Raw genomic sequence first — 17,970 nt, 5'->3', positions numbered from 1 at the left:
TAACCCTGAAAGGGAGATATTATCATTCACTTTATATGTGAGTAACGTGAATAATTGCCTGAGGCTACATGGCTAGTCATAGAGTAAGGATTTGAACCTGTACTGGTCTGATTACAAAACTGAACTACTGCAACTAAATCATATTTATTGGACTTGAAAAATAAACAAAGAAAAAAAGATTACTGGTATCTGTATAATTTTTGCAGATCAAACCCATTCCTCTATATGATAAGTAATGCAAACAGTATAGTTGGTCTAGTACAATGAAAGAAAATCTATTTTTTTCTGCATATTTTGAGCTAATGCATTTACTCTAACACATGGAACACAGTAGCAAGAACCATTGTTTAGGCTTGCCTCTGTTTTATTAAAAGCAGGTTCAATATTCCATATAAAGGTTGAAATACAAAGCACACTATTATAACTCCAAGTTTTTAATAGGTACAATTCAGATGAGGTAAAGAAAAATCTATTTTACAGCTTTCAGAGAAAACACAGAGCATGTTAAAGGTTGCCTAATAGCTACATTCCTTAAGTATTTTTAGAGACACTTGTAATGTCTTTTTGAACTATAAGCCATTGAATAGGCTTTCTATTCCTTCCCATGTGACTAACACTCTGGGAGGTCAAAGAACTGTTGAATTCTGGGTGCTGATTGAAAAATTATTTTTTCTAAAGAATTTCCAAGAAGTAGCTTTCTTGGCCTTTTTTTCTGTGCTGTGTGGAGACACTTCTCCTGGTTTCACCCTGGAGAAAATGATCATCAAGACCATCATCTAGTGGTTTGGAAAAAATGAGAAGGAAGTTAATTGTTGTGGTTTTCTGTTTATTATTACTTTCCTCCAATAGATCTTGATCTAAAACTGTTCTAAAGTTGAGCATTTGAATTCAGACTAAGGGAGACAGTTGGCAGTAGACAAGAAGGTAGGAGCTTTGGTGAAGCTAAAATTCTCCTCTCCACATAATTCAAAGTGTGTAACAGAATATCAGAGCAGGCAGGTTTCACTTTTCCATATATTGGGAGAGAAAAGAAGGGATTAAAGGGTGAGGCTTCAAACCTGAAAAAAATTAATACAAGGTGGTGAAATAGACAAAAGGTTGATGGGCTATCATAAAATTGGCAATAACCATGGGAAATTAATGGCTCTGTCAACATTCTGAAGGAAGAAATTAAGCATATATTTGAGAGACTTGGAAGCTGACAAAGAATTTAAAAGCTTAATTTTATTTTCTATAAGGATTTGAGAGTGATGAATGCAAATCAGATTCATGACACTGCGATGTGATTTTGAATATACTCTGCTTGTATTTGCAAGTTGCTTTTATAATATAACTTTTTTTCACTTCTAAGGATTTACTCTGATGCGAATATATATTAGAATTGTATGTAAATATATATGTTGCAGAATATGAACTATAAATAACCTTAAAATGGCTGAATATTTATAAACATGGGTATTATAACTTCATATTAGTTAATATCATGAATTTTTTGCTTCTTTCTAGCTCTTTATTACATAGAATTTGATCTTAATATGCTTATGTTCAGTCAGCTTAATTGAACCGCTGTTTTTATTCCTTACATCTTCATAGGTCAGTGAAAGTCACTTATAAATCTAGAGAATCAATGATATGAAACTATGTTAGGATTCCATTTCAACTGACATTTCTTTTGTACAGTGGGAGAACTCTCTTTCTTTGCATTATGAATAAATAAGAAAGAACTCTTGCTATTAGTTCAAAATAAAAATAACAGATAAACTGTCAGCCTTTCCCAAGTAGAACATTGAATCATTCAATTTTTGAAATCTCAAGATGATATGAAGAAAAAAATAGTTATAATATGTGGTATTCAACTTAATAAATCTTAATAAATTCAGGGCGCCTGGGTGGCTCAGTGGGTTAAGCTGCTGCCTTCGGCTCAGGTCATGATCTCAGGGTCCTGGGATCGAGTCCCGCATCGGGCTCTCTGCTCAGTGAGAAGCCTGCTTCCCTCTCTCTCTCTCTCTCTGCCTTCCTCTCCATCTACTTGTGATCTCTCTCTGTCAAATAAATAAATAAAATCTTTAAAAAAAAAAATAAATTCAACTTAATAAATCAACTGAATAAAACCACAACTTAGCAAAGTCACAAACTTTATGACTTACCTAAAATAATTAATAATGTATTTAAGAAGAGGCACAATCTTATCTACATAGGAAAACAGTCTATTTAGTCTCTGTTCTTTCAGACTATCTTTAAAAATTACATTTCTGTATTTAGGATTATGACTATAAAGTAAATAAATTAAAACAAAATAGAAGGAATTATAATTTTCAATAAAATTTTGTGGGTGCTTAGAAGCTGTGTGGGACATTTTGGAGATTTATTATATAAAAACTTTTGTTTATAAATAAACAGCAAGTAATCCCATGTTGAATTTAAGAAATACAACTTATTTACTCTATTACTATTAATAGTGATCTATCACTATTACTAGTAATCAAATTACTATTCGTATTTTAAAAAAATAGGATGTCTTTTTCTGGCCAAGATATAACAACAGGGATCAGAGTTACCCCTCCCCATGAAACAACCAAAAGAAGGACAAAATGTATAAAATGACAGTTGGCAAGAGAATGGATATCAGATAATGAAGGAGAATGATCCCTAAGAGTGAAGAAACAAATGACATGAGCCTGGTAATTTGCTCTAACTACCTTGAGAGAATTTTTAGACCATGGAACAGTCAGGAGGGACCCAGGAAGAATTCCAAAAACTGCTTGAGTTGAGAAAGCGGAACTGAGAGTCCAGGAAGACCAGGGCAGCTGGAGTTTGCAGTTAGAGTGCCAGAGAGAGAGAGGGGTGGGGAGAGAGAGCACAACACCAAGGGAAAACTGCATAGAAAGAAATACCAAAGGACATCCTTTATTCAGGAGAAAATGATGCCAGATGAAAATATGGATCTATATATGGAATGAAGAGCACCACATAGATAAATATATATAATCTTATTATTTAATTCTCTTCAAAAGGCACTCTAAGGGTTAAAATAATGAGTGTGTGGTGAATAATGTAGAGAACAGAATATCTGGTGATAGTTTAAAGGTTAAGAATGGAGAAATATATATATATCCTATCTTAGGGTTCTTAGAACATACATGAAGTGGTAGAAAATAATGAAATAGTGGTAGAACATGATGAAAATAGGCTGCAGTAAATTAAAGACGTATACTGGGATTTCTGCTTCAGGGAAGATGAATTAAATGTACCTTTCCTTATTCCCTCTGCTATGTACAACTGAAAACCTGGGCTTTGTATATAAAAGAAACATAAGATTTTGAAACTTGGGGAGATGAAGGAAGACAGGTTTGGCAACTTGAAATTCAAGAAAGGACATAGATATGAGTCTTGTAGGTTTTTGTTTTTGTTTTGTTTTGTTCTTTCTCCTATATCCCAGATTAGGAGGTGAAGACTGACAACTCAGAAACACTGACAGATGCAGACCAAAAAAGTTACAACAAAATCCTATTCTCTCTATCCAAAGGACCAGGAAAGGGACACACTAACTAGAGCAGAAATCTTTTAGACAAACTGCTCTACTCTATCCAAACACCATAGGGGAAAAATTGTGGCCCCAACTTCACCAATGCCAGGAAAGGACAGGGGAGTGTAGGCTTTTACCCTCACCAAGCTATAATGAAGTACCCCAACCTCCCTGGCACATAATGTCAGAGGAGGTGGGTTATGGAGCTGAGAGTTTCATCCCATTGGGTGGTAAAGAGAACTGGCAGGACCACATTTAAAACACCACTCTGACACTTGTGGCCTGGGGCAGTTTAACCTCTCTGAGCCGCTGCCCCTCTGTAAAATTAATAATTATTTCTACTTCGCATGATGATTTTTAAGATTAAGATCCATATATGAACACAGAATACCAAAAAAAAGGATGTTACAAACCAAACCAATGTATTGCTCAAAGACTATAGAAACAAAAATCCTTAACGAAGTATAGCAAATAGTATTCAACAATTCAACAACATATACAATTAATTATACAGCATAACCAAACAGGGTTTATTCCAGGGATACAAGGCTGATTCAATATAGAAAATCAAACAGTGTAATATACTGTATTTAATAAAAAAAGAAAAATCACATGATCATATTAATGAATATAGAGAGTGTATCTGGAAAATTATGAAGAGAAATTGTTTGGAACCTAGGGCTAGACAAGGAGAATTTGAAGTTGTCACCAAAACCACAGCATATAAAGGGAAAAATTGATAAATTGGATTTTATAGAACAATTGCTCTGAATAAAGATCTTATTGTGAGGATGAAAGTACAAGCTACAGATTGAGAGAAACTATTTTCAAATCCGATGGAGAGAGAGAGGTTAGATGTTAGGTAGATAGATAGATAGAATATATAAAGAACTTTCAACATTCAACAGTAAAAGTGTCTAATTAAAATGGGCAAAGACATAAAGATACACTTCACTGAAGAGGATATATATAGCAAATAGGCATATTAAAAGATGTCAATATTGGGTGCCTGGGTGGTTTAATCAGTTAAGCATTAGACTTGGTTTTGGCTTAGGGCATGATCTCAAGGTCATGAAATAGAGCTCCAAAATAGACAAGGTCATGTCAGGCACTGTGCTCAGAGTCTGCTTGAGATTCTCTGCCTCTTACCCTCCTCTGAAAAAAAAAAAAAAAAAGAAAAGAAAAAATCTTTAAGTTATTTTCTTAAAAAGATGACAATATTATTATCCATTTTATGGAAATTAAAATTAAATCCACAATGAGATATCACTATACACCTATCAGAATGGCTAGAATTAATAGAGGGACAAAACTAAATGCAAGACAAAAAAATGAGTTGATTCATATACTCCTGGTGAGAATGTAAAATGGCTCAACCACTCTAAAAAATAGTTAAGCACTTTCTCAGAAACAGCAAATATTAAGTAAAATAACCTTATCATAGGACCCAACAATTATATCCCTGGGCATTTATTTCAAACAAATGAAAATTTATATTTACACAAAGACATATAAACAAATGTTATAGAGCTTTATAGTGCAACATTAGGGATTCTTGTGTGATGATCTTCTGTTACTTGACTGTATCAATGTCAATATTCTGTTTGTGTCATTGAGCTGTATAGTTCTCCAAGATCTTCCCATTAGGGGAAGTTGCATAAAGGAAACATGGATCTCTCTGCAGTATTGCCTATGTGAACTTATAGTTATCTAAAAATAAAAACACCAAACAACAGATTTTCAGTGTAGATGAGGCCACATTATATTGGAAAAGATGCCATCTAGGATTTCATAGCTAGAGACAAGTGAATGCCCAGCTTCAAAATTTCAAAGGACAGTCTGACTTTCTTGTTAGGGGCTAACACAGCTGGTGACTTAAGGTGAATCTAGTGCTTATTGATCATTCTGAAAATTGAAGGACCCATAAGAATTATGCTAAATCTACTCTGTGGCCTCTGAATGGACAATGAAGCCTGAATGACAGCAGTCTGTTTACAATATGGTTTACTGACTATTTTAAATCCACTTTTGAGACCAGCTACACAGAAAGAAATATCCCTTTCAAAATATTACTGCTCATTGACAATTCACCTGGCCACCCAAGAGTTCTGATGGAGGTACGTGAGATTATTGTTTTTATGCTTTCATACAACACCCATTCTGCAGCCCATAGATCAAAAAGCCCATTTTGATTCTTAAGTCTTATTATTTCAAAATATATTTCATAAGGCTATAGTTGCTATAGATGGTGATTCCTCTGATGGATCTAGGCAAAATACATTGAAAACCTTCTGGAAAGGATTCACCATCCTAGATGCCACTAAGAACATTTGTGATTCATGGGAGAATGTCAAAATATCAACATTAAAGGAACTTGGAAGAAGTTGATTCCAACTTAAATGGATGATTTTAAAGGGTTCAAGACTTAAGCGGAGGAAGGAACTGCAGATCTGGTAGAAATAATAAGAGAACTAGAATTAGAAAAAATAAATAGAAGCAAATGAAAATGAAAACATGACAGTTCAGAACCTTTGGGATACAGCAAAGGTGGTCCTAAAACGGAAATATATAGCAATACAGGCCTTCCTCAAGAAACAAGGAAAGTCTCAAATACACAACTTAACCTTACACTTACAGGAGCTGGAAAAACAACATCCTCATTGGGGAAAAATTGAGAGCTTTCCCCCTAAGGTCAGTAATATGACAGGGTTGCTCATTCTCACCACTGTCCAACATAGTACTGGGAGTCCGAGCATCAGCACTCAGACGACAACAACAACAACAAATAAAATAAAATGCATCCAAATCAGCAAAGAAGACAAACTTTCACTCTTCTCAGATGATGTGATACTCTGTGTAGAAAATCCAAGAGACTCCAGCAAAAAATTGCTAGAACTGATACAGAAATTCAGCAAAGTCACAGGATATAAAATCAATGCACAGAAATCAGTTGCATTTCTAATACACGAACAATGAGGAAGAAAAAAGAGAACTCAAGGAATCAATCCTGTTTACAATTGTGCCCCAAATCATAAGATACATAGGAAGAAACCTAACCAAAGACATAAAGGATCTGAACTCAGAAAACTATAGAACATTCATTAAAAAAAATTGAGGAAGACACAAAAAAATGGAAAAACATTCCATGCTCATGGATTGAAAGAACAAATATTATTAAAAATATCTGTGCTACCAATTATGTGGTGTAAAGATATAATATTTAACTTTTACTTAATGAAACATTCCTTCCTGGGGGAAAGGAAAAGAAGGAGAAATAACAAGGAGCTTCTTGAGGCAGAAGAAAAATTTACCTTATCAAGGTGGTGAATTCTAAGTGTAAGTAGCGCATAAACCATGGGTAGATATGGAAGAAATAAGGGTGGTTATTACTAAGAGCCTAGATGTTGAGGAATTTAAAAATAATCTGGTGAGATTTTAAATGCATAAAAAAGTCTATGCTTGAGATGCCTTTAAACACTTTTTTTCTTTACTCTTGTAATTAAAACATTTTAAAGTTGGCTTTATTAAGTAACAAACTATGCTTTATAAAAATATCCACAAAATATGAATTTTAGGTTAGTGTTTCACATTAGTGCTACATATTCAATGCAATCCCTATCAAAACATTTTCAGAGATGGAACAAACAATCCTAAAATTTGTATGGAACCAGAAACGACTCCAAATAGACAAAGGAATGTTGAAAAAGAAAACCAAAGCTGGAGGCATCACAATTTCAGATTTAAAACTATATTACAAAGCTATAATCATCAAGTCAGTATGGTACTGGCACAAAAACAGACAGATATCAATAGAACAGAAAAAGGAACCCAGAAATGGACCCACAACTCTATGGTCAAGTAATCTTCAACATAGCAGGGAAGACTATCCAATGGAAAAAAGATAAATCTCATCAACGAAAGTGTTGGAAAAATTGGACAGTCACATGCAAAAGAATGGACCACTTTCCTACACCATACAGAAAAATAAACTCAAAATGGGTGAAAGACCTAAATGTGAGACAGGAATCCATCAAAATCCTGGAGGAGAATGCAGATACCAACCTCTTTGACCTTGGCTGCAGCAACTTCTTGCAAGATACACCTCCAAAGGGAAGACAAAGAGTGTTTTCAATAAATGGTACTGGAAATGTTGGTTATCTATATGCAAAAAATGAATGGATCTTTACGTACTGCTTGTGATAGTGACTTTTATGTGTCAACTTGACTGCGTCATGGGTGTCCAGATATTTAGTTAAACATTATTTCTGAGTGTATCTATGAGGGTGTTTCTGGATGAGATTAGCATTTGAATTTGTAGGCTAAGTGGAACAAAATAGGTAGGCATCATCCAATCCACTGGAGGCCTGGATAGATGAAGAGAAAATTCACTCTCTCAGTCTGACTTCTGAGCTAGGACATTGGCCATCTCCTGCCCTTTGTATGGGACTTACACCATCTGTGGTCACAGTTCTCAGGCTTCTGGACTGAGACCGAAACTATGCTTTCCTGAGCAAATGATGGGATTTTTTCAGCCTTTATAACTATGTGATCCAGTTCCTTATAAGAAATCATATGTATCCTGTTCATTTTGTTTATTTTGTTTCTCTGGAGAGTACCATACAGTACCATAGGGTATTATTTTGGAAATGCATATCAAAACTATAATTGGATATCACTACATACTTATTAGGAAGGATACAATTAAGCTGACTGATCATATAAAGTATTGGCAAAAATGTGAAGGAACTGTAATTCTTGAGTTGAGTTTATTACTATTGGGAATATAAAATGATACAACTACTTTGACAAACAATTTGACCATTCCATGAAAAGTTAATCCTATACCTACTATGTCCATTTTACTCCTAGGTGTTTACTGAAGGGAAATGAAAACATATGGCTATACAAAGACTTGTGCATGGATGTTTATAGTAGATTTTATTTATTTATTTATTTAGAGTGTGTGGGAGCAGTGTGGGGAGGGCAGAGGGAGAGGGAGTGAGAGAAAATCTTAAAACAGGCTCTATAATAAGCACAAAGCCTGATATTGGGCTTTACCTTATGACTTTGAGATCAAGACCTGAACTGAAATCAAGAGTCAGATGCTTAACTGACCGAGACACATAGATGCCCCTATAGGAGCTTAATTTTTAATAACACAAAGTGGAAAACAGTCTAAATGTGTGGCAATAGGTGACTGGTTTAAAAAATGTTGTATATCCATACAATGGAATATATTTAGTAATAAAAATGAATGAATATTGATACACACAGCAACATAGATAAATCTCAAAATAATTGTTCAAAGTGAAAAAAATCTGTATAAGAGAGAGTACATACTCTATGTTTCTATTTATATAAAATTATAAGAAGAAGTGCAAACTAATGTATATTAAGTAACAGCCTATCAATGTTTGTCTGAGAGGGATGGGGAATGAGGAAGGGATTACATAAAGTCATAAGAATTCTTTTGGAATTAATGGGGGTGCCTGGGTGGCTCAGTGGGTTAAAGCCTCTGCTTTCGGCTCAGGTCATGATCCCAGGGTCCTGGGATCGAGCCCCGCATCGGGCTCTCTGCTCAGCGGGGAGCCTGCTTCCTCCTCTCTCTCTGCCTGATTCTCTGCCTACTTGTGATCTCTGTCTGTCAAATAAATAAATAAAAATCTTAAAAAATATATATATATATTTTAAGAATTCTTTTGGAATTAATGGATACATTCATTACTCTAATTATGTATATGGTTCATGATTGCATGCATATGTCAAAATATCTAATTGTACACTTTAGGTATGAGCTACGTATTATGTATCATCTATACCTCAATAAAGCTGCCAAACACACTAACACACAGTTACACAGTTTCTCTCTTAAACTATGTTGGAAGAGATTATTCAATTAAGCAAAAAGCAAAGTAAAAAGACTTGTTGGTAGTCTCACTCCGCCTTGAGAAAAAATTTTCCACAGTTTAGCATAGGGACCCCCTTAAGGCTGCAGGATATAAGAGGAAGAATACATGAATTGGACGATTTTGCTTCGCTTTTTAAAAACAAGTTAGCATCATGAATGCTGGCAATTTCTTTCTCAAAACTGTGTTTAAAAAGGTAGCATTCATGGACATCTTCCCCGTTTATATTACACTCGCATATTATCTCAACCCATCCTACAAATGCTCTTGTCATGACAACTTACATCCTATAATAATTAACCTTGGTAAATAATGGGAAGATAAAGATTTTTTGATGTGCTTTTTGAATCTTGGAAATTCCTAATATTTTATGAAAACCACATGTGGTTGTGTTTCAGATGACTCAAATCACTTTACAGACATTTGAAGTCTTTCTAGGCCCTTCCTATTCAACATCTAGTATCCCTTTATGAAAATCATGTTATTCCACATAAAGAGCAATATTCTGAATAGATGTTAATATAAAAGGACACAGAGATGGTGAACTTAAGTGGCAATTTTAAAACAGTCCCCAAATTCTTTGGAAGCACTTTCATTAGCAGATTCTATAGAGACAAAGCTAAAGATCATCGCTATTACTTTCATCTCTATACCTCCTCATCAGTGACCACTACAATTTGTTTCGCATATTTGCAAAACCCTTTCCTTATATGTGCCAGTTCGACTAAATATTAAGGCAAGCAGAAGCCTGTAAAAAACTTGTATTTTATTTCCATTTCTCTCATTCCTCCTACCTTCCAGATATTCTTTTCCTTTCTCTAAATTTTATTTTTTTAAAGACAATTATTATTCCATTCCTTCATGAAGCTCTCATATGGATGTGAAGTGAAAATTTTTGGTGTCTTAGTGGAACAAAGGGTTGGGTTGAGAAAGGCATGGTTTGCTCCTTGCTTTAGTGGGAAGGTTAATTGCTATCACCCTTCCTTCCTAGAATTTTGATGTAGACAATCTACATTTTATTCATTCTTATGAAAAATGTAGTGGTTGTACACACATAGATGGGGCTCTGTGATATGGAAGAAGTTGACAGTAGTGTGGGCCACACTGAGTAGGCAGACTGAGTTATCTGCCACACATCCCCTTCAAACCAGTTTCTTCAGAAATAGCATCATTGGCCAGATTCACATTAAAATGGTTAAATGTTTGTTTGTTTTTTAATGGTTAAGTTTTAACACAACCTTCTTTTTTATCTCACTCTTGAATTTGTCTTTTTCTTTTCCAGCTGCTGAAGGAATGGTGTGCAACCATCTGTGTTCAGGCGATGGCTGTTGGGGACCTGGCCCCGACCAGTGCCTGTCCTGTCGTCGTTTCAGCAGAGGAAGGAGCTGTATTGAGTCTTGTAACCTCTATGATGGGTAAGGCATCTTACAACATCGCCTTTACTTCCTAAACTTTGAGGTGCTGATTGGTACAGATTTTTAAATGATAAGAAAATGATAAAATTTCAGAATGTGTGTGCTGGCTAGGTTTTTAAGGGAAGATCTTTTTGCATAAAGGGGACAACAACACATAGAGGAATTGTTTTAAGGGGAAAGAATTTTATTTGAAATAAGACAAGTCCAAATATATACTATTATGCAAACAAAAATTATATTGAAATAGATCATTCTTAATAAATTATAGCTGTGTATACTGAAGCAAAATTGAAAGACATATTCTTATTTTCCTTATGAAGATTATTACAAGTAATCTTTCCTCCCAGATGTCCCAGTAATATTTTTTCACATACTTGCCTCTTAATTTTCATCTAGAATTACCGAATAAATTTTGATTTTTTTTCCATCCAACTTATGTCTATAAGAAACAAAGAATACATATTTCTATGTCTCTGACAACTGCTTAGCCCTATAGAAAAATTGCCTTTGTAGTTTCTAGTTGAAGGGGTTTTTGGTGGTGTTCTGCCACTTTCTAAAGATAACCTAAGCAGTATTTTAAATCAAGAATTTTAAATTCCTTCTGGTGCTATAAGAATCACATTGCCAACGGTAAAACCTAGAATATATCATGTTGCATGGCATTTCATGTACTCATAAAATCAGTTTATCATAACATACCATTTCATGCATCACAGTTGTCCTTCATTAGTGTGATAATACATTTTTTAGTACCGTTCCTGAGTCACATTTTCTTATATTGCTACTGAAAGGATTTTCAACAGTTCTGTAAAAGTGTAGTTTTGAGGTTCTTTACTTTGTTTCTTCTTTTAGCTCATTTTATTTTTTTACAGATTCAAATGTTTATTGTTTTAAAATTATTTTTAAAGATGTCTTTTACAATGTCTTTTACAAGATCTCTTCCAACATGTCTTTTTGGGTACAATATTTTGTTATTTAAATGACCTCTAAGTGGCTAAAGTACATCGTTAGTACTGATGTAGTGTTCAGTGTTCAGTGACTCATTATTTGCCTATCAACTCATTATTTGCATATCAACACCCAGTGCTCATCACAACACAAGCCCTCCTTAAAATAAGCAATTCTAAAGAGGGATCAAGCTCCAGAAACCAACTTCTCTAACAGCAACATCTTATAAACAATGAAAACCGGAAGAATGAAATGTTGGCCCGTGCCATTTAAAGAGTCAAGCCAACACTAGAATTCAGGTCATCTGATTTCCATCCTGCTACTTTTCCAGATACTGTTATTTTCTCTTAATATTTCAGTTTTAACCTTCTCATAAATGTGAACTGGATAAAAACGTGGATGCATATACCATCCTCTGTCTCACATCTACAAAATAATAAAAGCGAAGCAAAGGAAAAATACCTGTTTTCTAATTAAACAACACTGACTACCAAACTGTTTTTGAAAGTTTAACTTTTTCCAAGTCATTAGATCAAATGTACTAAAGATATATGAAGTTTTTAATGTCTTTTGCAGTAGCAGTAGGGCTCTAGGAAATCATGTTCAAGGGTTAGTTTGAAAGATAATAAATGGGGGCGCCTGGGTGGCTCAGTGGGTTAAGCCGCTGCCTTCGGCTCAGGTCATGATCTCAGGGTCCTGGGATCGAGTCGCGCATCGGGCTTTCTGCTCCGCAAGGAGCCTGCTTCCCTCTCTCTCTCTCTGCCTGCTTCTCTGCCTACTTGTGATCTCTGTCTGTCAAATAAATAAATAATAAAAAAAAATCTTTAAAAAAAAAAAAAAGAAAGAAGGATAATAAATGAAACTACCTTGTAAAAGTCTGATGTAGGGCGCCTGGGTGGCTCAGTGGGTTAAGCCGCTGCCTTCGGCTCAGGTCATGATCTCAGGGTCCTGGGATCGAGTCCCGCATCGGGCTCTCTGCTCAGCAGGGAGCCTGCTTCCCTCTCTCTCTCTCTCTCTCTGCCTGCCTCTCCATCTACTTGTGATCTCTCTGTCAAATAAATAAATAAAATCTTAAAAAAAAAAATAAAAGTCTGATGTAATTCTAGCCTATGCAATGATAGATTTTCCCACCTCCAATCTTGTGGTACCGACTACTTTTTTCCAACATTGCCCCGCAGTTGAAACAGCCTTTGAGGAATAATGAATTAATCCTAACCTCATTACTCCATCATTTTAAATCTTGGATAAAAAACCCAATTGTTCTAAACTTAGTTTTCTTATATGGAAAATGGGAATAATAATGGTGTCAAATTCATAGGATAACTATGGTTATTAAATGAGAAAATGCATAATAAAAGCTTGTTAAAAAATTTTACCACTAAGATGATTATAATATTCTTTTTGTGTCTATTAATCTAAGCTGATTAGATGGTTAGGTAAAATAGTCACCTTAAAAATGCAGAAAACAAATACAAATAAGACAGTTACCAAAATCAGGGCACCTATATTTTTATAATTTTTGTATGAAAAGAAATCCCCAAAGGAGGACTTTTTGAAGAGGAAAAGAAAATCAGTCATTTCCTGGCTGTTAGCATTCAAATCCAGGTCATAGAAGCCACTGTATTTAGCAACCCTTAACTACAGTGCACAAGCATCTAGAATGAAAGAGAAAAATTGCAACGCAATCTTAAAACTCTCTTATTTGGCAACATGGTCAAACGCTTTTACAACTTTAAGCACAACATAGAAACATCAGAAAGAGTGCCGATCTAGACTCTTTGTAGGCGTTTTTATATTTAGTAATCACACCTCTCACTGAAACACAATTTTTTTTTTCCCTTTTACAAAGGATATTTACAAAAGGAAGTCTAGAGATGTTAAGGGACTTCAGGCCTAGAAGTATTAGTGTTGGTGTTGAGAACACCAGTCAGATTTGGGAAGGACTTGACTCCAGAGCATTTACTCTGAATCACAGGATTGGCTGAGGTAACACACACAGCAGGACTGTGGGAAATGCAGAGTAGTGAAACATGTCAGAAAGCTCCATATGTAAAACTCAGCTCAGTAGACAGTGATTTGTTAGGTCAAACTCAGTGAGAGGGGATCTCTGGCAAAGTCGTAGTATAATCAATAGGAAACAGGGAAGAAAAAGCAATGAGGGAGACACTGACAATGAAGAGCAAAAGTAATAAAAATCATAAGGATCAGTTTTGAGAGCAGAAAGGAAGGGAGCCCAAAGCTATACAAATAGAAGTCTAGTCTATAGAAGAAAAGACAGGTATGCTGTATCTCCAAGACTTTTTATGACATATTCACTTTATTCCTCAACTCTGTTTGTAGGAAGGGGTTTTCAAGAAGAGAAAGAAAAGCATGACCAATGTTTAAGTACCACAAAAATTATGACCTTCATTCAGTAACGTAACCCTTTAGCAATCCCAGAAACTATACTCAAAAAACAAACAAAGAAACAATAACAAAAAAAGAATTTGCTGATGATTGCAGGTTTTGCTGTGTTTTATAATTTCATTATAGAAATGATACTTTTGAATCTCTTCACAATTGACCTACCATCCCACATATATGACCCTCTTCCCACATATCAGGTCATTTTGACCTTTTTATTCTGAAGATTCCCTCTGTCAAGCCATGTATATAATTCATGTTGGTAAAACATTGCAAAAGAAAATCTGTTTCTATGTAATTGAGTTTTTAAACTCAAGAAAATTTGTAAGCAGCTTAATCCATCACAAACCTACACCTCACCTTAAAAATGCAAAATCCATGTAAATAAATATGTGCATTGATACCTAACTAAACCATCAATTTGTGCTATTTATTTTGAAAATCCAAACTTAATTATCTTGCCTTAGTGTATGTGTAGTTTTAATTTAACCAACAGAAAAATAACCCACCTTTTGGATTTCTATCATTTATTAAGGCTTTAACCTACAGAAAAATAACCCACCTTTTAGATTTCTATCATTTATTAAGGCTTTACAATAACCAAATAGGATAATTCACTATGAAAATAAGTGAACACTTCACTCTAGGGACAAGTAAATTTAAATTTATCACCTAATTAATCTATAATTGTCATATATGCAATGCTTTAAGTTTAGAATGATAGCTCATGTTATACAGACACAAAATAATCAGAAGCTATAAATATTTAGTCAAGTTTTATTAATGACATAACTGGCATTCTAAAATTATCTTTACCCTGTGCTTCATCCTCTTATACATTATTGGGAATGAGGTATTTAAACATATTGTACGTAAGTGATACCCAATTATTGAAATGGAAATTTTACAGTAGATATCGATTAGAAAACTTACTATTGATAACATTTAATATTCATATAGCCACAATATGTAAGGTTGTGGGAAGGGATAACCATCATCCTAGGTTGTAATTAGAGAGTTTTAGAATATTATCATTTAGCTATTTTTTATTTTATACTGTATAGAATTACTTCAAAAAGATCTTAAACTGAAAAAGATGTTGTGATATTAGATCAATAATCTAAGAATATAAAATCTGCCATAAAAAGATATTTTCTCTAATTCTCCAAGGCAGCTATTTTAAAAGAAGAAAAGAAATCAAAGCATTTTTTGAAGTTTCACCAAAAATAAATTGAAGAGTCCTGGGATTTGAAGGACAGGGATGGGGAATATCATGTAACTTAGCAACAAGAAAAATACAATAGTTCTTTCAGAGTTTAAAAAATAAATCTCAACCGAGAGTAAAATTTTATATAGAGACAAACAGGCACAGCTTTACTTTTAAAAAGGTAAAAATGATTCTGTTGTGTCATCAGAGGATTCATTCTTTTCTTTTCTTTTCTTTCTTTCTTTCTTTCTTTCTTTCTTTCTTTCTTTCTTAAGACTGCTAGGATATCTCTCGCAAGAGAGAGGTTTTCTGAATGAGTCTATCGTTGAACCCAGTGGAGGGCAAGGAGAGCCATCTGGCTGCAGTTTATCTTTTCTCCTAATGGAGAACTTATTCCTTAATGCACAGGGAAATGAGTCTGATGCTCCTGGCACATAGAGAAACAGACTCTAGAACGTACTCTGCCAATAGGGCTTTTAGCAGATGTTACTTCATTTGTTAAGTTGACAGCTGGTTTGCTTATACCGCCTCACGCAGCTGATGTTTTCACAGGGAATTTCGAGAGTTTGAGAATGGCTCCATCTGTGTGGAGTGTGACCCCCAGTGTGAGAAGATGGAAGACGGCCTCCTCACCTGCCATGGACCGGTAAGCTTGAAGACATCTGTGGTTGTGTTGGCTTTCTTAGCTTCATGTGTGCATGTTATGTCATGGCTTTATCATTTATCCATCCATTCAACAGGTGTTTATAGCATGCAAGGGGGAATCGTGTTTGGTATTCTTCCCTCAAGAGGCTTATAGTTTAGTAGTAGATATGAAATATTTACAAATTCAATTTCTTAAGTATTTATATCCTAGATAATGTATTTAAAAAGTGGATATGGATATGCCCTTGAAAATTGCAGTGTTGAAAAGAAAAGAGAACTTCATTAGTAATTAGATTAAACCAAAATAATTGATAAGATATAAATATGTTTAAATTGTTATAGGAACACAAATGAGAGATAAATTAATCTGTCTTTGGGATAGAAAGTAGGGTATCAAGGAAAGCCATAGAGAAGTGATGTTTGAGCTATGCTGTGAAGAAGAAGAATCTGGAAAAAGGAAACATGCAAAGATATGCAAATGTAAAAATTCATGGTGTTTAAGGTAAACGATAACACATTCATATCTGTATTTAATTATTTAACTGTTATGGCATTGTGAAGGATTTTGTGAAGGACAGAAGTGAGAAGGCAAGCATTTATAAACTAAAATCTTAAACAGTGTGATAAATACTATAGCAGAGAGAAAAACAGAGCCATGAGAATGGAAGAGAGGCTGTGGGATCAGGAAAGTCTTAATGGATAAGTTGGCATTTACATGTTTGAAGTTAGCCATATAGAGAAAATGGTAATTCTTTTTTAGACCTCCCTTTGGTTCCCATCATTCAGGCTTTTTCCCAATAATGAAGTCAATATGACTTTGTCATTCCAAAGTGTCATATTCATCCTTCTTTAGACAAATTTCCAGTTTTTTATGTATTGACTCATTTCTCAGTAGATTATTTGGGGACCAACATTTGGGTGTAGCTAAGAGCTTAGCATTACTCCATAAGAGTTTATATGCAATTTATATCGTACTAATTTTTCTACCAGAGTGCTTATTTAGCACTTAATTAGCTTAGGAAAAAAAATATCATTGAGCCTCCAAACTTCCATTAGGCCCCAATGAGCTGTTCTGGAACTTCATCTAAAGAAGGATGTGGAAAACTTGGACAGTTCAGAGGACTACCACAAGGATGATTAAGCTTGGAAAATCAGACCTCTGAGAAAAGAAGTGGTGTGATTTGGCCTGAAGAACCAAAGTCTAAAAGACAATTTTATATGTAAATGATCTCCAAGTAAGTATGCAAAGGGTGTATTCGGCTATTTTCTGTCCCCACTAAGGATGTTAATGGAAAGTACAATTAATCTGCAGCATGAGAAATGTGGATGCTGGAAAAAATGACATGAAACACAGGGAAGTAAAAATCTGAAATGGGTTGTGTTAAAGCAAATCAAGTGATCTATATAAGACTTCTTTAAACACTAACATATTTAGGTACCAAAGTCAAAGAATAGAAAGCAATGTATCTTTCAGAGAGACTGAGACTTTAGAAAATGTGCAGTTATAATCACAAGGCAGACTGCAAAACCAGTCCTGTGCTTTTTCTATTCCTCATGTTGCCTCCTATGGTATAAATGATGCTGGTAAATACTTAATTTATTAATTTATTTAAATTTGTATGTTTTCACAGTGCATTTATTCATTCTTTTGTTACTCAAAAGATTGAGACAGTTTATAAACTACACATTAAAAACCCTAATAGTTAATGTTTTTTAATCAATTTTCAAAATTATGTGCTAACTAAGAAAGAATGGAGAAACAGATTTTTAATGAACACATTTTGATTTTTTAATGACAGCATTGTCGAGCTAACAATCTACCTAGAATTACCACCCAAGGTTAACATTGTCAATTAATATGTGTAGAGCTTCAGAAAGGCAATAAGTCAAAAGTAGGAAAGGTTTAGTAAACCCTAATCA

General features: G+C 34.4%; 1 protein-coding gene across 4 annotated transcripts in view; it reads left to right on the top strand.

The window, feature by feature from the left end:
* Nucleotides 1-17,970, top strand: part of ERBB4 (erb-b2 receptor tyrosine kinase 4) — a 1,157,221-nt gene that overhangs the window by 886,943 nt on the left and 252,308 nt on the right. For all 4 annotated transcript variants that reach the window (XM_047722028.1, XM_047722026.1, XM_047722029.1 and 1 more), the window contains exons 13-14: nt 10,715-10,847; nt 15,958-16,051. In XM_047722028.1, the coding sequence (XP_047577984.1) occupies nt 10,715-10,847; nt 15,958-16,051 (227 nt within the window). The remainder of the gene's footprint in view (nt 1-10,714; nt 10,848-15,957; nt 16,052-17,970) is intronic.

This window comes from Lutra lutra, chromosome 3, assembly GCF_902655055.1.
Source record: "Lutra lutra chromosome 3, mLutLut1.2, whole genome shotgun sequence".
NCBI classification, from domain to species: domain Eukaryota; kingdom Metazoa; phylum Chordata; class Mammalia; order Carnivora; family Mustelidae; genus Lutra; species Lutra lutra.
This window is presented reverse-complemented; position numbering and strand designations above follow the sequence as displayed.